General features: G+C 38.0%; 2 protein-coding genes across 4 annotated transcripts in view; both read right to left on the bottom strand.

The window, feature by feature from the left end:
• On the bottom strand, window positions 1–11,049 carry tko (30S ribosomal protein S12 technical knockout). Of its 2 annotated transcripts, none has more exons than XM_089245893.1 (3): window positions 10,947–11,049; window positions 2,643–2,736; window positions 1–2,546 (listed from the first exon to the last, which is right to left on the bottom strand). In XM_089245893.1, exons 2-3 carry the CDS (start codon window positions 2,722–2,724, stop codon window positions 1,975–1,977), a joined length of 654 nt encoding a protein of 217 aa, XP_089102019.1. In that variant the 5' UTR covers window positions 2,725–2,736; window positions 10,947–11,049; the 3' UTR covers window positions 1–1,974. The 2 variants fall into 2 exon arrangements, with proteins under 2 accessions (XP_089102019.1, XP_089102020.1); XM_089245894.1 differs by lacking the exon at window positions 10,947–11,049 and adding an exon at window positions 5,695–6,307 and having other exon boundaries at window positions 30–2,546.
• Window positions 11,050–20,060: 9,011 nt separating this feature from the next.
• The window catches only part of LOC149074940 (uncharacterized), a 153,305-nt gene continuing 147,540 nt past the window's right edge, over window positions 20,061–25,825 (bottom strand). For both annotated transcript variants that reach the window (XM_089245891.1, XM_089245892.1), the window contains exons 3-4: window positions 21,918–22,113; window positions 20,061–21,371 (exon numbers count right to left, since the gene is read on the bottom strand). In XM_089245891.1, coding sequence (XP_089102017.1) covers window positions 20,301–21,371; window positions 21,918–22,113 — 1,267 coding nt within the window. In that variant the 3' untranslated portion in view covers window positions 20,061–20,300. The remainder of the gene's footprint in view (window positions 21,372–21,917; window positions 22,114–25,825) is intronic.

The raw sequence follows: 25,825 nt of genomic DNA, 5'->3' as shown, positions 1-25,825 counted from the left end.
ACAGTGATTTAAAATACTTTATTTTAATTTAAAAAATTTCCTTCAGTTTTTCCATTGTACAACATGATGCATAATTTGTGTACGTCCAGAAACGAGATGCCCGAGACATTTTTGTCTCAATTTTCATGGTGCGTGCAATCAGTGTTTGATCTCGTTTATCGAATCATCTTTTGTTTCATGCACAAAAATCATAGTTGAGATTTGTCTTCCGTAAATATAGAATACTGAAATGATATTCACATGCATTCTGGAAGTAGTAGCAGAGAGGTTTCCTGGTGTTTTCGACGACAACTTCCTGGTGATAATTAAAACACACGTTGTGTATCTTTTCTTTTTATTTGAAGTTTCTCTCATTTATGTTTTTTTTTTTCACAAATTCTCCCTCACGCTACCAGAAGTCGGGAAAAATTGAACGTCGAACGATTTTTCCTTCCTCTTTGAATCTACACAGCAGTGATTCCCAACGTGGGCGTTAACGCCTCCTGGGGGCGATGGAATATTCCAGGAGGGAGGTAGAAGCTACGGGTATAACAGGATTCTATGGGTTAGATCGCGTTGGGGGGAAAACATTTCTGAAGGGGGAGATGGGACTAAAAAGGACCTCGAAATTTCGAGGTTCTGGCTTATCTGAGGGTATTGGAGTTTATCAAAAATTTCCTTCTCAAAGTTCTTTAAATATTTATTTTGTTTGGTTCTTCCACAGAATGCGAGTAATTTCAGTTTTAAGAGGTTTGGTCCTTGGGCTGAGATCTTCAGTGGACACCCATGCCAAAATTTTCCACAGACCTTTCTATAATACATTTATAATGTAAAAAAATAACATTCATGGTGGAGCTCCTGTCAGACTTTCTTATAAAGAGGCTATTGATCTCGACAGATCTAATCTTTGCGAACTAAGCCAGCGGTTTTGAAAGTGTGTTGCAGTTCTTAGGGTTGGGGGAAGGTTGCGAGAAGCTGGTGCGATGCAGGGGTCTTCAACTACGTCACACCACAGGCCACATTTTCAGTTAGGCCTGTGGGTCACTAAGATATACTACACAAATGTTATCAAAGAGCTTAGCGGCCACAAGTATCTTATTGCCCATGTTGTAGACTCCCTAGTATAGTGATTTTTGCCTGTTCAGAGCCACTGAATTAAAAAATGGATACTGAACAAAATGGGTGCAAGTGCAAATATATGTCTAAAGGCCCTTCCCATACACAAGTCTACAGAACCTCCCCCCCCCCCCATACATAAGTATAAGGGCCACCACTCCTAAAAGCAGATTTCTATTGTTTTTGGGTAATCTGAGATGGCCTCAGTCTTGTTCACCTCAGATTATCAAGACTACTGGAGTTTTTGTACTTTTTCACTGGTGATGTGCATGAATGGTCTATGCATCTGTCCATGTACATGTATTTTGTTCACGCCTCCGGTGATGAAAGGCATTGTTATTTTCTTAGATCGATAAATGGTTAGGTTCCCAGGGGCACCCGAGTACCCTGGAACAATGTACTTACACTTACTAGTGTGACAGAACTCGGGTGTCCCTTGATTCCTATCATTATGAAAGCCCAAGTGGCAAAGCTGTAAGATACCATCTTCCACTATGAAGGTTTCCCATCAAGGTCCATGGGTTGGAATCCGGACAAGAGCATCAGAAACAAGTTCTTAACTTACTGAGCTACCACCGACAGATGGCGCCTGCATTTCCCACCCAACTTCACTGGTTGGAAATTGCGATATGCCGATATATGACCAGAGTTGGTGAACGGTAAACTATCACTATCAAAGCTCTGCCGAAAGGAAAACTTAAATCTTGTAAACTATTAAAACTGAAGTTTGGAAAAAATTTTTTTAGATGTGTGGTAACAATTATTTATTTCACACACTCTTATACTACACAGACATCATGTTATTCTACTTTTGAAAACATTAACAAAGGTAAAAAATTGATTTTCAATTTTAACACCACAAACTAAGCTTCATATTGTCTACGCTTGTTTTTTCTTTATGACATGTGCACAGTCATATTTGCCTCGAATCACTTTCAGACGCAGGCCAGGAACATCTTGAGTTCGGCCACCACGTACTAAGACAATGTTATGTTCTTGCAGATTATGCCCTTCTCCGGGTACGTAAGCCACAGCTTCTTTCCCGTTGGAGAGACGAACAAGAACACATTTACGGTTAGCAGAATTCGGTTTCTTCGGTTTTTTTATGAGAGTCTTCAACACCACTCCTTTTAGCTGCGGATTTCCTTGGAGAGGGTGCAGACGCTTCGTTTTTCTCTTGGGTTTGGAGAAATGTATTCTGTATAGCATGACCATTTCGCTTGGCTTCTTCGGATGGTACCACATGTTCACTGCGGATGTGCTTATCTGGCGACTTATGTTGAGGAAACCTATGCCATAAAGCTGGATATTTGCTTTGAAACTGTCTGTAATATTGAATTTTGAGTCTAAAATATAGTTTCTCTGGAAGCAAGCTGGGGAAAGTTGGCTTTTGTTTTTTAGTGGTTTCATCCTTTCCTTGTTTCTTGGAAGATCTTCAACTAGTGCTGCAGCTGAAAAACAGAAAGGAAATTGCGTAAAAGGGGGGGGGGGAATAGTTAACACAAATAACTGCTGGACAGAAATATTTATTTTATATATGAACTTACCTTTCATTTGAGCATCTGTAAAAGAAGATATCACTCTACTGCGAATCACTGATATTAGACCGCTCAATTTCTTTGCTGCCATCTTGTTTTGATCCTATATAAGAAAAGATACAAGTAGCAATGATTAGTTTCTAAAATTACAGTCAAGTACACTTATACCATACCCTGGATATAACATGGTTTTGTAATCTCTTATTTTTGACCCATTCACTTCTATATATTTTTACCTCTGCTATTGCATACCCCGCTTAAAAACATACACTGTGGATATAACATACCAAAAACACTCTTTTAACCTGGAAAATAATTTGGACATGACATACTACAAACTTAAACCTGGCGAAAATGAAGTCAAAAACTGACATATTCGTAACATGCAAAGTTAAAAAAACACACATGCAGGACTGGGCTTAGGAATTTCACGGCCCAGTGCAAAAAACATTTTACGCCCCTTACAAAAAAGATTTTATGCAGTCGCTCCCCAAATTATAAATTTTTTGACATACAAACATAAATCTTGAAAGGGAAAAAATTGTTCAGAAAAGAGAACCCATTTAATATTACATTTATTTCTTCATTATTTCAGGAACGCGTTGATAAATGAGATTGTAATCAAACATGATATATTGAGAGGGAATCATATTTATAAATAGGGCTGGTCTGATCAATCGGGTCGGTTAATTAATCAATTGTTAATTGCAGTTAAAAATCTTAGTTGAGTTAATCGACTCAATCAATTCGATTAAAATTTGATTAAAATTTTTACTAAAAGTTTATAATTTAACTTGATTTATTTGACAAAACAGATTAAAAGTCTTAAATTATGTTCTTATACATAACATTTCAGATAAGTGACTATATTTAAAGATATTTGAATCAATATTTTGATCAATTTTTAGGTATTGAAGAAACAAAAACGAATTCGATTCAACGAAAACTAGTGATGGTTTCTAAAATTACCGATTAAAAAAAAGACAAGATCCAAGTTAAGAAATTTCAGGATATGGCAAGCACATGTTCAGCATATCGTTTCCCTTATGCCAGAGACATGAATGTGAAAATTTTCACTTTTGAGTTTATCAGCTGGTTGGATCACATATTTTGCTATCTAAGTCTACGTTTTTGCAGAAATGCAAATGTTTATCCCTATTGAAACACGTTTTACAAAACATTTTAGGAGAATAACTTTCATAAAGTAACATTCAAAAGTTGTTTTCCAAATTCTAGAAATTTTCACATTCATGTTCTTGGTAAACGGGAAGGGCGGGGCGTAAAATGCTCTCGACCCTATGACATCTCTGTTCTTGCGATACACGTAAATCTTATTTCTTTAGACCTGGAAGAAAGATAAAAAGAACGAAGTGTATCGGCCCAATACGTGTAAATATATTTGTTAATGAGTTAAATTAGAGAGTGAATTATGGCAACCAAAAGCTGAGAGAATTTCATGCTACGGTTTTTTTTTTCACTTTAATTCAATGGCAAATTTTTAATAATATAGCAGAGAGAGGAAAAAGCTAGACAAAAATTAAAATAAATAGAATATGCACTTGATGTTAACTATCCACATAACCAAATCAAATTATTGTTAACACTTAAATTTACCCGTCGAATTATTTATTTGATATAGAAAATTTGATATCAGGTTAAATTAAATTTTTTATTGCATAATATTTGTTTAAATTTCATTTATTTCCTTCCCATTTATTAATTTGTTAATGTGACATTGCTATTGCAGTACTTTACTAACCACGGTTAATGAAACAGAAAGAAAGTTGCTTTTGCCAACAAAGGAGTTTATCTGAGTTTCTGTGAAAAGTTCATAGTTGGTTGTATAATTAGTTCAGAGGAACAAATCAGTGAAAAGAATAATTTTTTAAGAAAGAAAGACCAAGCAAGTCACTTCACAAGGCTCGTTGATGTGGGGGAAGATAATAATGCATGGATAAAGTAGGGGTACTGATAAGGACCATGGCGATTAGAAAATCCGGTAATTGAACAGGTTGGTTATGGAGAACAGGTATTGGAGGTAGATGCAGAAATGAATAGAATATATTTTTAAAGCACAAATAATATAGCTACCAACGCTACGTTTGCTGTGAATGAAAAGCAGTTGAAAATATTCAATTACAATTTTTTGATTAACCAGTTAAAAATTTTAATAGATTCCCAGCTGTTTATAAATGATTAATAATAATTAGAATTACACCTGCTTACACTTCATCGTAGCTTGAATCATATTGAACACATACATTTCTGATATACTTTTAGTGTGTTTCATCATCTTTATCAAATGTATGTTTCAATTAGATAACTTTGATCATTTTTTTAATCTTTTACTGCTGTTTTTGTTCAATTAATGTAAATTAATAGAAGAAACGGAATCAAGTACTAAAATTCACAAAAATAAAGAAAACATTCTGAAACATGTTAGCACTGTATTTGAAAATGTAGATTAATTTAAAATTACTACAACATATTCTGCTTAATATGTTCCCACTTGGAAAGTTTTCTCGCTTAGTACGACTTATTTTCGTAATCCTAACTTTTACTAACACTTATTGAAATTTCCCGCTTAAAGTGCTTTCCCACCTACGTTTTTTATGACAGGTTTTTGGAAAATGCTATAAGTGTATGAGCTCTCCAATGTTATTAATAAAGTTAAATGTTATTAATGTTATTAATTACTCATTAAAAATAAAGTTTTTTGCCACAAATAAAATCTAAGATTACAATCTCAATATTTGAGAATATTCAAATTAAAAAAGACGCCCTAGTATAGGTTGTCAAATATTAACAACACTAGCTGCAATCAATCTAAACCTCAGATGTAATTTATTTAATCATTAGTAGGCAAACACATTGTCTTATCAGAAAATGAACTGCCAGGGCTGCAAGCAACGTAACCTACATTCTAAATTTTCGGATCTTCGTGATCTTAAATGTTTTTATGCGTGAACTCTCCATTCATGAAACAAAATATCTCTAATGTTGGTACTGGACTAGGTGAATAATTAGAATGAGAAGAAAAAAAATCAGAGAAACATCTTACTTTTTTTGGAAGCTCAGTAGTGAAAACTGTCAAAATTTAGAATTTATAAATTGTATATCCGTCTTCCGGAACATATGAGAGAATGATTCAGATACTGTTTGACTGATAAATTCTCAAGCCTCCCTAGGGAAACATGACAGTTCAGATGTTCCCAGGAAGGCATGCAATTAACACTCCAGAGGAGAGTTGAAGTTGCCTCGCTCCAGGGCAATCGTCATCTAGAAATGTCCTTGTCCATGCTACAGAATGCTATAGAACATAGATAGCTAAGGCACCGTACGGATAAAAAAAGAAAAAACATTCAACTTGTGCGTACTATTGGTACCTCCACACCAGATAACTCAAATAAGAGGGGAGGTTTTCAAGGGGAAAAATTACTAGATTTCTTTTGTGATGTCCCTTTTCCTTTGATGCTCTTAGCATGCTTTTTTCCCTTGGTTAATACAGCTCTCTCATTCTTTAATTGTAGAAAGGCCTGACTTTTTTTCAATGGTAAAGAATGTGACCACCTGCATATAACATACTTTTCCTCTTTGAAATAAGCTAATGCCATACCTAATAATACTAAAAATGATATTATAAGGCTTTAAACTGAAAGTGCCCTTTCAAAATCATTAATAGTTTAATGGGGAAAAAAATTAAATTTTAATGAAAAATTTCCAAATGCTGAGAAAGGAAAGGGTTTCTTTAGGAAATTTTGCGGCCTGGTGCGACCGCACCTTTCGCAACCCCTAAGTCGGCCCTGTGCACATGCCCTGCAGAAGATGTCTTGATGGGGTTTTTTTTCACAGAAAGCCATTGGAATTTTCATAAAAACAAAAGATTTATTGTCGAAATAATTACGTTAACTGTAAATAACTGCATTAGCACCATAATGGTCCACAGATAAAAAGCGCCACCTGTTGACGAAAAATACATTTATTATATTAATTAAAATTATGTGCCATTTTCATGGATTTCCGTAAAAATAGCATGGAATATGTTCCTCAAAATATTGAATGTTTACTTTTGGATCATTTGGTGGTAGATGGCAGCAATAAATGATTGTTGTGATTGGTGAAAGCGGAAATCCACGCTGTTTTGAGAGCATCAAATTTCTACCTATTGAAAGACTATGCAAAAGCATGTTGATTAACAAGTAAAATTCATGAACATTAGTTGCTTTTTTTTTCAAATTTATTGAACAAATGCTGACAACTTTGAATAGAAAATATTAACATAAACTGAAATTATGACAGAAATAAATTAAATGAAGAAAAAAAAATTGTATGCGTAATCGATATATCCTGATCATTGGTGTACACAAAAGGGAGGGTTTGGGCGTCTAACCCCCTCCCCCACCCACAAGCAAAGATTATAGTGTTATTTTGCCGCCCCCTTGGGAAGAAAAAAAACGGAACCCCCTGAGAAAATTCTGCATATGCCTATGATCCTGATGTACTGCAGATCAATAAATTTTCAAAATTCCTCAGGAGAATAACAACCAGAAGTAATATATACTCCTTCCATATTAAATTTAATTATATGCTGCACAAGCTTATTTCGGACGGGCATTCTCAATAACACATACATACTACTACTGAACCACACATGCACCTCATATCCATATTCCTTTGTGGAATTTCTAACGAATCTGTACACGTTGAAATGTGTGTATGTGTAGTGAAGTTTGTTTCTGTGTAATGCTTGTTGTGTGTAGTGCTTATGTATGCCATCATACATACTACTGCTATACATGCTAATTTCAAGACACCTCACTTTTATATATATATACTAGCGATAATACATGGCTCTGCCTGGGTTTTCTTAAAACTTTACTGGGAGGATCGAAAAAGTGACAAACTATTATACATATAGGGCCTACTGGTAGGATTAAAGAAGTGACAAATCATTGTAAAAGCATATGCATGTCTGAAACGCATTGCTCGGGAACCAGGGTAGCCAAAGTAAACATTCCGTAAGTCAGAGGTTCTACAACTGTGTGCCATGAGCCAGACAAAGATTTTTTTAGAGAAATCCTTTGTTAAACTGCTCTGGGGAGCAGCAGATAAACGTTGATTAGGATAAGGGGCACCGGGAGTGGAAAAAGTTTGACAATCCCTGCCATGAGTTATTGTTAGGTCCAGAAACCATTGTTGTACAGCTCTGACGAATTTTTATAGTAGCCTATCATTAAAGTCGTCTCATTTGGTATATATGCAAAATTTTGCTACGATAGATCTAAAATTGGTGATTTGTAGAAAACACACACAGAGACAGACAGAAAATCAATTTTATATATATAACACACACTTCTCGAATCACTTAGGGCAGAGGTTGTCAAACTTTTTTTCCACCGGAGCACCCTTTCCCCCCTCCAATGCTTATCCACGAGCTCCGCTGGCTCCCCAGAGCTGTTTAACAAACATTTTTTTCAAAAACCTCTGTCAGGGTCATTGCTCTGCGGCGCCTGACACTCAAAGTTGGAGGTGTCATGCCACACAGTCTGAGAACCCTGACCTAGGAAATATGTTATAAGCGAACTTGACTGCATATTATAAATTTTTGAAAGATTCACTGTATAACGTTTATTGTCAATGAAGCCGGATGTTTATTCAGTGCATGGCAGAAAGCTTGCGGTGGCATCACACTCCTTACTGGATCTTTTAGAGACATGACACCAAATGTTTATTCAATGTATGGCAGATTTGATTGATTCCCAGGCCCAGTTTACATACACTGGCTTGCCGTACCTTTTGAAAATAAATGAAACAATTAATTATCCCATCTATATTACAATTAGTGCAGTGCGATTGTCAAGTCGGCTTGCATGCACACCAGAACCTCTGAATATAAGTCATTAAAAATAAATATGAAATGAATTCCCATGATGGCTCACGCAATGGACCTCCACAACCTGCAATAGCAATAGGGCCTGTCAGCTTGGACCTTTGGGGGGGTCCCAAAATTGAATTTCAAGGGTGAAAAACAAAAAATGATGCAAATCATTTTGGGAATCACGCAATGGACCTCCACAACCTGCAATAGGGCCTGTCAGCTTGGACCTTTGGGGGGGTCCCAAAATTGAATTTCAAGGGTGAAAAACAAAAAATGATGCAAATCATTTTGGGGCCCTGTTAGCCCCACCCTTGTGGTGGCCATGCAAGCTGAGGCAACCCTTCAGGGATGACTAGATGCTTAATATAAACTTTGAATGCAAGTGAAAGCAAATCGATAATCATAAAAAAATCAGAGATGAAAGTAATAGAGGAAAAAAACTAGTGGTACGGGCAGGATACGAACTATCAACTCTGGCAAGTTGAACACTCTATCCAACTGGGCTAACAGTGGATGCTGGCCAGAATCAACTCTTGAACACCCACAATATATATATTTTTTTCAAACCGAGCACAACTGTGGTCTATCGCCATAGGCAATTTACTACCTAGTGAGTTGTGCCGGAAGTGTAAGTGTGTGTACCTAACAGTCTGAGTGCGTATCTAGTGTTGTGTATGATTTTTCAGTGCTGCCATCTATATCTCAGAAGTGAAGTGAGTGATGTGTAGTGACTGAATATTTGTACTGTTTGTAGGACTGTTGCTCTCTGTGGCGAGCCTTTTTAAAGGGGAGATCGGCTCGCATTCGCGCCTTGAAGTTGGAACCACAGAAAACCAACTTCAGCCGACCACCACTGTGGTGACGGTGGGGCTCAAACCTGGGTCCCTGCGATGCGAGTCTGTCATTATGACGGACACCCACTTGTCATTAATGCATGTGCGCTCTCAGATTGGACCTCACCGTAGTGACGTCACTATCTTGTTCTGCTATATACCGAATAAACATCCGGCTTCATATACGTATCCACAACGTTTAAAACAATAGTTGTTTCACTTGAATAAGCTACATTATCAAAGTCTACAAGTGTATGCACCTGTGGTAATGGTAGTTGAGTGGTCATAGTGACGGACACGGGTGACGCAAATGTGAGCCGATCTCCCCATTAAAGAGTCTCGCCACAGAGAGCAACAAGCCTACAAACAGTACAAATATTCAATCATTACACTTCACTTATGAAATATTGATGGCAGCACTGGAAAAATCAGACACAACCCTAGATACGTACTGAGACTGTTAGGTACACACATTTAAACTTCCAGCACAACTCACTAGATAGTAAATTGCTCATGGCGATAGACCAGAGTTGTGCACAGATTGAAAAAAGTCTACACATGTGTCGGAACAGGTGCAGTATAATCCAGACCGCCAAGGACGCTATAAGTCGCCAACGCCGATGCTCTTGCTTGTAGTTCCAGAATGTTCTTCCAATGCAGTGTATATATTTTAGAAACCTTGGTGGCGCTAGTTGTTTTTAGCCCGCCTTTTCAAACGTTTCAACTGGCTAAAGAGTAGCCAGTTATGGTTTGAACAGCTATTTAGTCTTTTTCGTTCCAAGCGTTAGGATTACATTTTTGTTGCCAGTAGTAAGATTGCATCCTTTTTATTTTTCATATTTAAAAGAGTCTGGGTTTTAATTTTTTATACATAGAATATACTTATTTATACAACATGCAGGACCGTTGTTTATTTAAAAGAGTGGATACCTTATGTTGTTTTGATGTTTAGTCTTAGTGTTCTAGATTATAATTATGCTTGTTGGTTTTAGCATTGCTATGTTTGCTTGGCCATCAATAGCGTCCCACAGCCTCATATCACATTTATTAACCGAAATCATATTTATAATCCAGATCCTATTTATGCTTATACTATTATATTTCTTTTGCTTGTGATATTTTTCATATTTGAATGGGTTTTCATTGTTTCCTATGCTGGCGATTTTTTTTTTCGGCGTCCGTAGTGTCTAATGGCCTTGGCGACTTTTGGCCGGGTCTTCGGACATGTTTGGCCCCGAAAAGGTCACCAAGCACCTGTTGCGATTATCATTATCAGCGACCATCTCTCACTTTTAATGCAATACAAGAAAGGTAGGCCACATGCCATTGTAAATATGAAGGGTGAATTCAATTGCACTTTATTTCACTGAATAATTTATCAGTTAGCCCTCATGTTAAGTTAAGCTTTAGTTTGGAATCAAATACTTCTATATACTGATTGTTAATAATTTATTATCAATATTTAGGTTCCCTTAGATTTTCACACGTTTTCTATTCCCCACCCTGCATTATAGTTGATTATTCAGCTTCAATGATAATTTAAACTCTATGGGAGACATTAAATAATAATTAATCAAATTTCACCACCTCGTAGACTATTACCTTCGTCGCTAAAAATTGAATTACCGAGAAGAAGAAATACGTAGAAGCTCAAAAATGTCCCATGGTTGTTTACAACAGACACGACGGAGTTATTGACGGCTTTGACTAACAAAAGTAAGACCGACTTTTTTTCAGATAGACTCGAGAAGTTTGTGCTGCCATCTGTTTAAATTAACGCTAAGCTTTCTAATAAGGCTGATGCAGTACCGATGAGTCTTGTAGGAAGTTAAGGCGCGTATACATTAGCGTGCCAAGATTGTAGCGTACCCCCTACAGCGGTTCTAATCAGCTCGTGGGTACACAAACTTCCTTTGTCTTCCTCTCTTTTCTTTGTGTTCTTAAAAAAAACCGATTTCAGGTGGGGTCCAGTCCAAAAAGCTCAAGAATCGTTCACAACACCGTTATGGGCGAAGATACAAGGAAGGCATGGGGGAAATGCGATGATACTGGAGGGCTGTCCCCCACTTCCCCAAAGACGGGTGCTCTAATGTATTTGCGTACAGATACATGAATTGACATCATCATCATCATCATCATGGCCCTCCCAGACTTTCAAGGCTATCTCCGCATATGAACACCGTACAAATTACTGAACAACCAATTACGAATGCTTTCATTGCATGATCCGCGCGCTAATGTATACGCACCTTCACATACCGCATCGCGGCAAGACTAACGTCACAACTACAACATCCACGAATTTGAGTGAAACAATTGTCACAGAACCTACAACCAGGATTTTTGCCGCCCCCACATCTTTGAAATTCGATAATTTTGTAACGGTGTTCTTTGTTCCCACTTAAAACTGCCGCCCCCCTAAGTTTTGTCGTCCGGGGCAGTTGCCCCTTGACGATCAGCGACGTGACATCTCGTCCCAACGAAACTGTAAGAAATACATTCCGCTGTGCTATCCCTGTTTTTTTTTAAATTTTCTCTCATGACCCTATATATGAATGAGTTTTTTCCTTCTCTCTCGTTGTGTTTCTATATACTTTTCTAGTTATTTCTCCCCACCCCACATAAATAACGTATCTTTGATAGATATATATGAGAGAGAAATAGAATACACACACAAGGGTGGAGAATGTAGTTCATCACGAAAGAGATATCTGCAGCCACTCATCTTCTCTTCCCTTTCTATTTCTGACATGCGAACAAGGAAACAAGTTTTTATATTTATCGTCAATACTTCAAATACAGATCGTCGGAATTTGTCGCAGAAAACTTATACGGGAAGAAGTTAATAAAAAAAAGTTTTTCTCTCCACAATTCAGAAAACTAGCCACTAAGCCGCAGAAGTTTTGTTCTAGAAAGTGGTCTTATATATATATATATATGTAGAAAAAGAAAAGAGTTTATGTGCACAATAAAAGTTTATACTGCAATTTAAGTTTTTTGAGTAGTGACGTTATTCTTGCAACGCCACACTATAGATATTTCTAGTGTGGTATTGGTTCTTGCCAGGATGCGATGTGGGAAGATTTTTTCCGTGCAACCATTTAAACACTAGACATTGCTTTCAAACGTATATTTAAGAAATTCATTCCAGCTATCCATGCTTTTCCTTGAACCTGCTCTCCCCATCGCGAAGCTTCATTTTAACCTTTGTGAAAAGTTGTTTTTTTCCCTTCTTGTTCTGTGCCTAGCGATCCCCCACCCAGCATATATAATGTCTTCCTGCTGTATACATGTTAATAAGAGAGAAAGAGAACACGTAGGGTGAGGGCGAAGAGAGATCTAAAGTCTTTTTTTTCGCCTTCTATTTCTTTTTCCCCCTCTCTTTATTATATATTTTTTCTTTTACCTTCTTCCTTTACAAGGGACCCACATTCTAGGGGCAGTTCCTGGACTACTGAATAGATTTTAATGATGAATTTATACAATCGACGCTCGTGTTTACGAACTCGAACGAAATTTAACGATTAGTTTGCAAAATCGAAATTTCATAACAGTTAAGACATTTAAAGAAATGCCATATAGTTCGGGACCAGGACTAGTTCGTAAAATCGAACGGTTTTAGTTGCCGATTTGACTGTTTTGTTTGGCACAATTTCAATTTGATTGTAAAGTGGTAATATAACAGGTAATTTAACCCCCTAAACAATAATTGGTTCTATATACAGTGAAACCTGTGCGAGACGGAAACCTATCTTAAACGGAACAAATATAGTCTTGTGAACAATTAATAACTTTTGAATAATAGGAAACCTCTTTAACAGCGATATTCACCGACAGAGTTTAAACTGTAATCACAGGTGAAAGCATTGTAGATCGACACGGATTGGTTAATTCGTGTCGATCTCTAATCCTTTAACCTGCGATTGTAGTTTAAAATACGGCTGTAATATAGAAACTGTCCAACGCGGAAACGGAAGGAATATTTAGTCTATCTGTAGATACAAAACCTGCTAAAACGGAAAGAATTTTTGGTCAAGTGCAAGTTTTTGTCCTTTGTATTTGAGGAAAGTTAAGTCATTCTGATCCCCCCCTTTTGTTAGGTGAAATCTCTTTCACTTAATTAAAATTAAATAGGAAATTTCAAATGCATAGTTATTTGAAACAGCAAACATGGAAAAAATTCAAAAATACTATACAATTCAATAATAATACGCAGGTCTGTATAGCACTCGTTAGTTTATAGCAGCGGTTCTCAACCTTTTTCAACCCCGTATAGGCCTCTTTTTCCGTTTATTTTTGTCAAATTTACTTATTTTATTTTCCTTGAGTCGCCGCAGAGTTCCTGGGAAGTGCACACGGAGCCCTTGGGGCTCCACGGAGCACCGGTAGAGAACTGCTGGTTTATAGAAGTTAGGGCGATGTTCTCAAAACTGAAGTTTCAATAAACGATAGAAATAAATCACTGCATATTATATGTGCATCTTTATAAAACGGAAACCTGTCTGGATCGAAAAATAATTTGTCTCTTGACCTTCCGTTTTATACAGGTTTCACTGTATATACGTTACGTTTTCGTCTCATTTTGAAGATGATCGTCTAGTAAAATTACAGATAAAATTAAAAGAGATCAAAACAATAATTTTTACAAGAAAAACATTTCGTTTTATTACAACACAGCTGCCGAGAATGCATATCTGATACATCATGATACTTCTCCGACAATAATAATAATAAAAAGATATACAATCGCCAATTCAATAATTTCACACAGGAGAAAAAAGCACATTGTCTTTTTTGTCAATTCGGTACACATCAAGCACCGGAATAATAACGTGATTATGCAGTATATACGTATATAAAGACCGTAGGGAAGAAAACAAAGGTATTGTCAAATTTTCAGAGGAGATGATAATCGCAAAGGGAAAGATAAAAGCAGGGTATATCCATGAGTATATTGTATAGATATGGACGGGGAGATATGTCGAGTTATACACTGCCTACAAAATTCGAGAAAAATGATATAGCTCTCTCTCTCTCACATCAAACCAAATGGACGTTATTTCGTCCATGTAATTTATTTCGATGTTCGTTTTATCAAGTACGTGTTTAATTAATATGGCACCAAATCTAGAAACGAGTATAATAATACAGTGTGCGAATGAATTCGGGTATTTTTTTGCTGTTGAAAAAATTTTGATTTTGGAGGGTTTAATTCATTTCCCATACACAAGTACATCGTCTTTATGGCGATATTCACAGGTCTACGCAAGTATATATATATACGGATAATTTTATACTCGTAAAATTTTCACGAATACTGTCTGTAGATATACAGCATCTAAAGAACAAACAATGAATCAATTTATTGATTTCCTTGGAAACTATTGCAGGTAGTGGTGGTATTTCTCACTGTTCGAGAAATAATTTCAACGAGCGTTAGTGGCAGGTATTAGCTGTCGAAAGTGGTTGCTATTTATTCAAATCCCCAATTGCTTTCAAGGACATGATTCAGTTTAATCGGGGTTTTTTCACCATGGTTATTTTATGCACAAGAGGGCTGAAAGGAATTTTCTATCATGCTTGTCACAGACAAGTTAGGGTGGTTATCAGTTCAGTTCTTGAAGGGACTTCTAGGTGACGTTTTTCGCAAGTGAAACTAGTACCTCTGGTTAGGAGAGATTCTGACAAAGACTGAACCCCGGAGTATTCATGCCTTGTGTATTCATGCAGTTTGTGGTAAAACCCTGCCAAGACAAAAATTACTTTCAAAGGCGACTTTCATTTGACTATTTTTTTTATCTCCCTGAAAAGGCGGCTTTCGTTCTCTCAAACCGAAACTGCTAGCTTGACAGGCATGCATGCATGCATGATCACATTTTTCGTACAAGTATGTGCAATTTATCTTTCGACACCACACGATAGAAGTATTTGCGTGCGAAAGAAACAGTTTGCACTTGGAATATGTCGAGCTCAGGCGGTGATTGTTGCTTTTGTCCTTGTGTACGGAAGAAAAACGCCAACACCGAGACGGAAAACATAGACAAAAAATACCAACAAAGAGCAGAGCTCACTGACGTATAAACTACCTGCATGTGTGTGTGTGTGTGGTACACACCTTTCACTTTCGCAAGCGTGGTTTGTATAAGCATGCATAATGAAATAAATGCATGCTTATAATCTTCAAGCCACTTACTAAATCAAAATGCTTACGAAAACTCTCCTGCAGACGTTCGAGCATGCTAGTACAAAATAATTGAACAAGCTTGCAGTTACGTGTGTAGCCGCTTTAAAGGGGATTTTATGCACAAGAGGGTAAAAAGTATTTTCCTTCATGCCTCTCATAGATAAGCTAGTGTTCTTAACACAGTTCAGTGCGCCATCTATTTTTCGCGAGTGTAAGTAGTACTTCTGGTTGAGAGAGATTCTGACGGAAACCGAACCTGAGAGTTGGTATTACGTACTCCTACAGCCTATACCACTGTTAATGACGAGTCGCAACACTTTCCACCAATAATTTTTCAGTTTTATTTTCGCAACAGATTTTTCATGTATTTTGAGAATGATCAAGGGAGAAAAAGAGCCGTACGTACATCTAACAAAAATACATCTGTATATTTTTATAAGGGAGATCTACCACTTGGGGGAGACATTTTCAACATTTTTCATAGGAAATCTCAAGTAAATTCTATAATAGTTTAAATACAAAGCCGCTCATTGGTTTTCCACAAATTCCAGCTTAATTATAACTTTAATACGGAGATGTAAAGGGCAATGAGACGTTGTAATAATAATTATTATCATCATTGAGCGTTTTTGTTTTCACGAGGAAAATTTTCCAGATGATTGTCTTTTAATCCATTCAAAATACATTTATCAGAAATATTTCCGTGAGAGGATTTGGATCATGTATAAAGAGGATAGCGGATATAACGAACGAAATAATTCTTCTAATAATACAATTGAAACGCAATTATTTCCGGAGAGATCCAAACACATCGTAATTATTTTTTCAGATTATGGTACATAGCATATTACAGATATACAAAGACATACAGTATACATAGTACAAAATGGAAATGGACGCGCAGTTAAATTCGGTGTACGCAGTGTTTTTTTTTTTAATTCGTTACATAAGAGACAGAGGCTTTTAAACATCCACAGAGATACAGATGTAATTGTTTTATTACTTTCGAGGTATGGTAATAAGCACATATACTGTAACTGTCTATGGTCCCCTCAGATGATCAAATACACGCACATATGTATACAAAAGTACATAATATAGTTAATAGTCATAATCATTATACATATTATGCAATTCAGAAATGGCGCCAGATGTAATAATTGATGAATTTACAGATAGAAGAGGATTATAGTTTACTCTTCTATGGCATTGCTGGAACCAGAATAGCTTCAGTAGAAGCGTTTTCAATGGGGTGGGTGGGACTATGAAATGAATATTTCCAGGGCTTGACAAATCACGGAGAAACCTAGGCACCAGACCAATTTTTCAAGAGCCAAAAAATTAATTACCAGAGAAAAAAGGTCCAAAATAATGTTTCTTTTGACTTTTCCAGGACAATGACCCCCCCCCTTTTTCATGTTGGCATATATGCCGATATAAATTTCAAGCATTTTGTGCTGTTCTCAGACTATAATTTAGTAACCACACAGAATAGTTTAAACGCCAACACCAATCATAGTCCCCATAGTGACCTGGCACCTGGGATTTGTCAAAAGTCCCGGATATCTCAAAGAAATATTTTATGGATAAGTCAAAGATATGTTCGGATACATCGAAATAAAAGTACATTTATTTTCCATTTAATCATTAGAAAAATGACGTCATTTTTTAAAACACATTACAAAGAAATCCTACTCATACTAACTAGAAGATAGCTGCCTGGTGGAGGGCCGGATCATTCATTCCACCAGTTATGAACACTTCCCAGATTCAAATCTTACCAATTAGAAGAAGAAAAAACTTTCTGGAGAACAATATACGTCAGAAACGAAATTTTCGAATACTGCTTTACCCAATGAATATTAACTGATGTGAGGACGCTCTCTGCCATCTTAAAAATTGGTGTCTCAGTCAGCCCAATTTTTTTTATCCGTTTAATATAGCTATAATATGGATACCCGGAGAGTACAGAACGTTCATTAATAAATTGCACCGTATTTCGCACATTGAAAACCTAATTAAACGTGTATGCACTATTGCCAATAATTTAAGGGATTAATATCCCTCTTAGATTATGTGTTTTTTTACAGATTAAGCATTACTTTATCTTGTTCGATGGCTGGAGCTAGAATTACCGAATACAGAATCTCTGTCGAGTTGTCTCTGTATTTTACGCAAATAGGCTCAGCTCCGTGAAATTTCAAGGAAAGAATAATCGATCCGGTTTTTGGATACAACTTTAAACGCGGAGGCCTACCGAGATATTTTTAGGCAGTTCTTGAAGGCATAGTCAAAGATGCGACTGCTCGATACAGCAAGAGCATTTGCCTGCTTCTCGCATGGCAAACAATGCACGTGCCATTTGTGGGCCTTGTGCCCAAAAATTTTCGGTATCCCCAAAATTGGCTGTGTTTTAGTCTTTTTTCCTTCTTTTGTAGAATGTTGCCCCCCTTTTCATCTTGTTGAATTTTATAATTTATGAAGGGGCAAAACCCATCACATACATCCCAATTTATTTTGATGGTAATTACGCATAATTGTTACACGATGTGCTCTGTAACTATGCTTCAAAGAATTTCATATATAGAAAGGGCCCCCCAGGAATTCCTGTTTGCCTAAGGCCCGAACCTGTGAGAAACTGGCCCTAAGCAATACAGTGCGACCTGGAATACTGCACTGCTCATTATTACAATGTTGGGAAATTGTTCTTTTGGTGACATAATCATCTTTAAAAGATTGTGGCCACCAAGATCCTTAGATCTTACCTGTTTGGATATAAATTTTAGCATAAACTATGCAAAAAAAAGCTATACTTCCTGGAAGTGGGGTGTGTCCGGTCCATGCTTCCTGTAAAAGCCGAGTTATGCACACCATAATGCTTCATCGAGTTCGAGAAGCATGGTGAAACATTTGGGCAAATGCATTGACGTAGAGCCACTGGAATATGTCCATAAACACGCCTTACATAGACGTATATAGGCACAATATTTTATTATCACGACGCTTTTACCGACGGGTAAAATTTTAAATTGAACGCTCTGCAATTCCAGAATATTCTCAAGTAAGCAAGCAGAACATACACAGACACATCAACATACAATCCCCGTAAGACATCGAAAAATGAAATTCGGAAAAAAAAAAAGCATTAAACACATTCAAGATTCTCCGACTCGGTTGGTGACACCTTCCGAAAAACGAAAACAAAAAAAACTCTTAAGCAAATATCACAGTAGTATACGATGCTTGCGAAATAATAATAATAATGACCACAATGACCACGTTGGTGCATCCCACTGCATGAGAAGACAAAATAAAATAAAAAAGAATTTATATTGCACACTGGCAAACACAGTGCCCCTTATTTTTTTTTTCGAGAACATGAACCAAGATGTATATATATATGTAATAGGAGCAACGAGATTTACAAAAGTCCTCGCGGTATACGAACACTTACTTAGCAGAACAACACGTACACGATTACACACGCAACACCGTAAGGACCAGTTACACATTTTACAACAGGAAGAAAATGATAACACTGCTCAAAAAAAAAAAAAAAATCGAGTTCCCAAGGAAGTTTTAAGTGTTGTAGAGAAGAAATTGGGGATGTCGATGCCAAAACACTGGTGTTAATTTTGCCGAATTGGCTCTAGTTTTTTAGATAATACGTACTATCAATATTTCGATGTGGTCTGCAGCCGAATTTTAATTTTTTACTTATCTTCCTGTTTTTTTTTATCCTCGCCATATTATTACATTAAAATCATCATCATCATGCATCAGTGGTCTATTCCTTTCAGACCGCGGTGCCATAAATGTGTGTGGGGGTTGATTTTTCTTACTACTACAAAACCACACATGCACCTCGTCCACATTCCTCTGCGGAATTTCCCAACGAATTGTTACATGTAGGAATGTGCTGCTTGTACGTGTTGTGAACCTAACGAAGTTTGTTACCGTGTAACGCTGGTTATGTGTAGTGCTGCCTCTGCCATCAATTTTTCTAACTATGAGAAGAAGTGCAATGATTGAATAATTGTACCGTTGTGGAAGCCTGTTGCTTCGCTGTGTCGATGCTTTTCTTCCACTGTAGAATTTTTTCTTTTGCCCTCTGGGAGTTGAGCCCCGACTTGAAAGGATTGTGTAAGTTTCGAGTTAGAAATATGGTGAATATGAACTTTGAGAGCTTTCATCAGATGGCAGCACTTAAAGTTGAACTTTCTGGTGGTTAAGACAGCTCGCAGAGAAAACAGTCTCCGGGAAAAGTGTAATTTTTTACGTAAAATTTAGCAGTAAAATTCTGGAAAAATTTCTGTGTGAAGATGAATATACCCTGCATCATCTTGGATGAAAAATATTTGTATGAGTGAAGTAAATTACTTCATAAAAAATAAAATAAAAAGCTGGATTTTTTTTTTTGAAAAAAATAAAAGATTTGCTGACATTTATGTGTTTTTAATGCATTTTTTGAGCATAAAAAATGCAAAAACATTTTAAAACATGCAAACAATGAATGCTCGGGTTCCAAAGGGTTAAATATATTAATCATAAGTTTATTATTGATTTATAGTTCATACAGTTTCAATAGGATTTGTATTAAAATTTAATTCTCATTTTATCTCCGAAATCAGAGCCAATCTGACAACAATCAATGCTAGATTCGGAATCAGTGCCCCGAGAACCACCCCTAAAATCACCGAAACTTCTTTAGGAACAAAGTCAGTGTTGAGCAGTGTAATAATTGAAATAAACCCACGGGGGGAGGGGGAAAATCAAGTAATACACGACGTAGCATCATAAGCTGGCATGATGTCACCGTAGGACTCGCTGTCTTCCTCGTCTTGGAAACGTTTATTGACTTCGCCATGCTGCTGCTGCTTCAGAAGTTTCGATGCGGGCTTCTTGGAGCCCGGTGCCGCTGCTGCGGCCGGATTAGACCTTTTGGATGGCGGACCGACCACCACGTGAGCGCGACTAGGATTCGGTGTGATCGGCGATCGTCCAATGTCCTGCGGCACCACGTCTCCTTCGTCGATGGTGGAGTAAATATTCTCGACGGGGGAATCCAGGGATTCTCTCGAGTCATGGGGCACGACGTTGCAGACCGGCGGGGGATACGCGGGCCAGTTATTGCCGCTCTGGTGCGCGGGACCGGAAGGGACGGCAAAGTTATTGGTATTACTATTACCACCACCACCACGACTGGGCATCATTCCAAATTGTTGCTGCTGCTGCTTCTTACGCTCGTCGTGAGGCAGCAGAGAGGCAGCAGCAGCACCGTGAGCAACAGGGTGGAAAGTATTGTGCTGCTGGGGAGCGTTATTGGTTATCCTATTGAGCTGCTCACCAGCTCGCATGTTCATCATATTTTGCTTGCTGGGGTATCCGAAAGTGCTGTTTTGCGGATGTGGAGCGACCATCATGATTCCAGCTTGCTGCTGGGGATAGCCGTCACAGTCTTCTCCGGCAGCATCGTCGCTGGACACTGGGTCCTTGCACAAGTCCCCACCCGTGGAACCCTGCACGCTGCTGGTGGCCGAGCAGTGGCGACTGCCCTCGCCACTGGGGTATTCGATGCCGCTGAGTTCGTCCTCTGCGAAGTCGTCCTCGCTCGTGAAGCTCCTGCCACCCCTCCCGCTTTCCTCGACGTCCGAGTCGTAGCTCTTGCTGGTGGCCGATTTGCGGCCCGCAGATGGTTCCCTCGATATCTCTTCGTACATGGGATGGAATGGCTTAGCGGATACTATACGCCCGGCGTTACTCCGGCACGTCGGGTAGTACGATCCAGGGTGGAGTGCTGTCGACTCCGGAGGAACCATATCTCCTAGCTTGACGTCCAGCAGCTGAAAAATGAGAGGGAGGAGAAAGTTAACTATGAAATAATTCCACGTAATGATCACTCGTGTCACATTTAGTCACATTCAATGAAATCCAAAGTTCAAAATCAATGCCCAAAATCTACATGGGCCTAGAAATCCAGAGGCCCATCGAACTAAAAGATACGTACTTGCATCGGAAGCTGATTATAATAAATCAAGAATGACTCCAACAACTGAAGGAAGTCGTGACTCCGACTCGGGAAAAGCTGGCAGGGCTCCAGCCCGGAGAACCTGGGAATTAACGATTACTGACACACTCGACCAGAACATGGTTAGTGACCACGTTCTGGTCGGGTGCAACCATTCTGTTTCCAGAAGGGATTTAAGCGGTTGACGAAACAACACTGGAGATACCTTTTACTATCCGGGCCAGGAGGACAACCTCAGTGAGGGACAGGTCGACAGGACATACCCTCCAGGGCACCCATTCCAACTCTATCAATAGCAACTAACCAGCAAGTACTGATTACTGACAACACAGAACCAAGTTAAAAAAAATCTCGTACAAACCTCCATTGGCATTAGAGTCTGCCCACCAACCATAGGTGGACCCGCGAGAGGAAGCCGAGTCGGATGGTGGTTTATGAGGACGTCTTCGTACGTGACTCCATTCTGCCCAGTTCCAGTCAAATCGCAGTGACCTCCCGGAGGGTGGTGGTGGTGCTCGTGTTTGCACGGCAGCAGATTCTGGACTTTGGTCTTATGCCTGGAGAGAGAAAAAAAAAAAAAATTATAAAATTAATTTATACTGGATCAGTACACACAAATATCAAAACACAAGACAATTGCTGCGATTACATCTACTACTGCCATGGATTTCCAACTGGTGTTCCGTGACAGCTTTTTTGGGGTTCCGTATGGTTAAACGCCACAGAACCCTTAAAAAAAATCCCGAAGGGCTTTCAAAGAAGAAAACTTTCTTGTTATTAATACTCGCAAAGCTGTTCTTTATTTCGAATATTAACGAGATTGGGTCTTTTAAGGAAAAAACAGACCCCACTCTTGGATGACGAATGTTCATGAATGACACTTTGTGTTTCATCAGGAAATTATGAGTTGTAAAATGGATGTTTTTATAGAAATTTTTGATCCGCTATTGATATTCTTGAGTGTGAGGATTCTTGTATTGCAAAATTTACGAGAACATGCTACCTCATACAATACAGGGAATTTTTCTTCGCTCAGCAAAAAACTCTTTGTACAAGCGAACGTTCTCAGTCATTCTGAGACTAAACGTCCATATTTTGCAACCATATTCACCATGAAAAAATGGTGTCTTTCGTTGTTACTTTTGTCCATACCCTAGTGATTCTCGAATTGTGCACCGCGTTGTCCTGGTGCGCTTCCATCCTTTGTCAGGGACACCGCGGAGCAGCCACCCATTCCAAAGATTTTTTCGAAGTGATTCTTTGTTGAATTGCTCTGGGGAGTCACGGATAAGCGTTGATTAGGAAAAGGGGCGCCGCGGGGGAAAAATTGAGAACCCCTGCCATAACCAATAAACGGGTAAAAATAAAATTTTATCAGTAAAAATGTGACTTCTAGAAAATATTGAAAATAAGTGTACAGGACAAGTACTGTATATACCAGCGGTTCCCAACCTTTCTGGACCCACGGAGCCCTTCCGGTATATAATTTCTATGGCGGAGCCCCGTGGGCCCATTTTTTATTTATTCATCGAATTTACTGACATTTTTATTATTCAAAAATATTAATAATTATTTTTTTTCAAATTTAGTTTTTTTTGTTTTTATTTTCCTCGAGCGGCCGAGGAGCCCCTGGGAGTTCACACGGAGCACCGGTTGAGAACCACTGGTATATACATTATATTACACGTCAGAAACATCATTGAACTGCTGCCGCTGTCACCTATCAAACAAAAAAAATAACTGTTGTGATTCTTTGATTGAAATTGATGATCAGTTTTTGATTAATGTGCCACATAGAAAAACGTCAACATAATACGATATTGACAAATATTTTTCGAGAAATAATATTAGTTGAATTGTCAAGTTTTTGCTTCAAAATTTTAACAGTTGCTGTTTGTCTGCAGTAAACTAACATTAGTAAGAAGCGCAACACATATTCCCTATTGTATTTTTTATTTGATAGGGACAGCACATTAGTTTCAGTTCTAAAGTCCGTAGAAAATTTAAAAATGAATAAAAAACGGTTTGCAGGGTTAGCATGACTAGGTCACGGTAATTTTTTTAATACAGGAAAAAAAACTCCCTCAGAACAGCCGATAGGTGGCGCTGGTATGAGCGACTTTGGTGGAAATACGCAAATGAGCCAGTTATAAGAACTTGCGCGCCTAATCCACAAGCAGTTGTAAACCGTGTACGTGGACCTGCTGCACTCTGCCGTTGCTGGATTTGTGACTCGCCTGCAATGTGTTATCCCTGTAGTGGTGGTCATGTCGAACACATACTGCTGTAATAAAGATTTGGAGGCATACTGTTCGTTATTTGCGTAGCGTATCTTTTCTTTGACTTGTGTACGTCAGTGTCACCTATCGGATGTTTGGGCTATTTTTTCCGTCTTAAAAAAATTCCCGTGACCTAGCGATGCTAACCTTTCAAAAACGTTTTTTTATTTCCATTGTGTTTCCGGTTTTTATGAATTTTTAAAGTTTTTACGGACATTTTGCCCACCCTGTATAATGTATATACAGTACCTGTCCCGTACACTTGTTTTCAATATTTTCTAGAAGGCACATTTTAACTGATAAATTTTTTTTTAACCCTTAAATGGTTATGGACGAAAGTAACTGAGAAAAGCACTATATTTTCATGGTGAATAAGTTTATAAAATGGGGACGTTTAGAGTGAGGTTTTTAGAGCTAGAGATTTTTCAAGGCTTCTTGCCCAGGAACAAAAATCGTTACGTAGTGCTATGAATTCTTTTATAAAAAGACAGATCCATTTTGCAGTTCTGATTAGAAGAACCAATGATATCGACATGAAGGACCCCATTTTCCTGAAAAGTGGAGATGAAAATAGGAAAAAAATAGAAGATATTGATATCTCTGCGGCATTTTCAGCCCATATTTCTCCCCGTTATCAGACGAAGTGCAAAAGGGAGAAGTGGCCCCCAACCACACACACACACACACACACAACAGAGCGACCTGTCTGTCACTACCATACGCGTCAAGATGAAAAGCCACACGTGTTATCAAAAATCCATTATTATAATAATCTTTAGGAAAAGGAGGCGCTGAGTGGGTGCCTCCTCCTCTTCAATTTATAAATATAGGTACTGCACTTGCAGCAAGGGTGTCTGTCATTCACACAATGAATGAGTCGCGAGTTATTTAGTGCGAAATGGCAACGCCTTTAATCCCAGAAAAGAGATTGAAATACCGCGTTACAATCAAAAGAAATTTTGCAAAAAAAAAAAGGTACAGCACAAAGACAAGAAAATACGAAGATAAAAACGTGTCTGACAGTTTTAACGCTTGATAACAATAATATTAGCTTCTGAAAAAATATTAATTTACTATTATATTTGAAACAACAATGATTTATGATAACACAGTCAGTATGATCGCCGCAACACACTAGACAAAAATGATACTGAAGACGATACTGAAACCATAAGTGATTTCCAAAGTTACTTCAGTCAACGATGACTCAAAAGTCATTACCTCAACTATTGTAAATGAATGTTGGTCTAATGTGAGCTGAAATGATGTTAGAAATCATTTTTTGGCTGGAGAACCAACAAGGATTTTCATCAGCATTTCAGCCGACGTTAACTCAACCAGCAATGATTTCCAACAAACACCACATCAGCCAGCAATGATTTCTGGAAATACTCAGGTTAGCAAGGATTTTCGATTTCCAACAGCATTACCGACATTATTTCAGTCAGGAAGAACTTTCAATGATATTTCAGCCAACAATAGTTTCAATACAACAATGGTATTACTTCAGCCACCATTGTCTTAAAGAGGAGAGATTTCCAGTACGGCGCTCTAGCCGGCGATAATTTCAACAATATTTCGGAATCCAATTTCAACAAGGTTTTCGAAAACCAGGATTTCAACAATACTTTAGAAACCCATGGTTACAGCAATGCTTCTTGAGAGAGAGAGAATTCGATTTTAACACTACTTCAGATAACCATGATTTCAACAACACTTCAGATACCCGTGATTTCAACAGTACTTCTGACAACAATGGTAACCACATCTTAAGAATAGTGGTTACAATTAAATAGCCGCTGGCTCTATAGCCAGTAATTATTTTCGACGTTACTTAATACAACAATAATCACACATTCGTAACACCATAACTTTAGGTTTACTCCATTCGGCAGAGCTATCCATCAGAACTTCAACCAGGACAATGCTTTTCAGGACACCAACAACGTAGTCTTATGGGTTCGAACCCCACCGTCACCGCAGTGGTGAT

Source organism: Pholcus phalangioides, unplaced genomic scaffold (assembly GCF_987345545.1).
Source record: "Pholcus phalangioides strain wild (caught in Gottingen) unplaced genomic scaffold, Ppha-v1.0 ptg000016l_1, whole genome shotgun sequence".
In the NCBI taxonomy this organism is placed as follows: domain Eukaryota; kingdom Metazoa; phylum Arthropoda; class Arachnida; order Araneae; family Pholcidae; genus Pholcus; species Pholcus phalangioides.
Note: the sequence above shows the minus strand (reverse complement) of the source record. Positions and strands in the feature narration are given on the sequence as shown.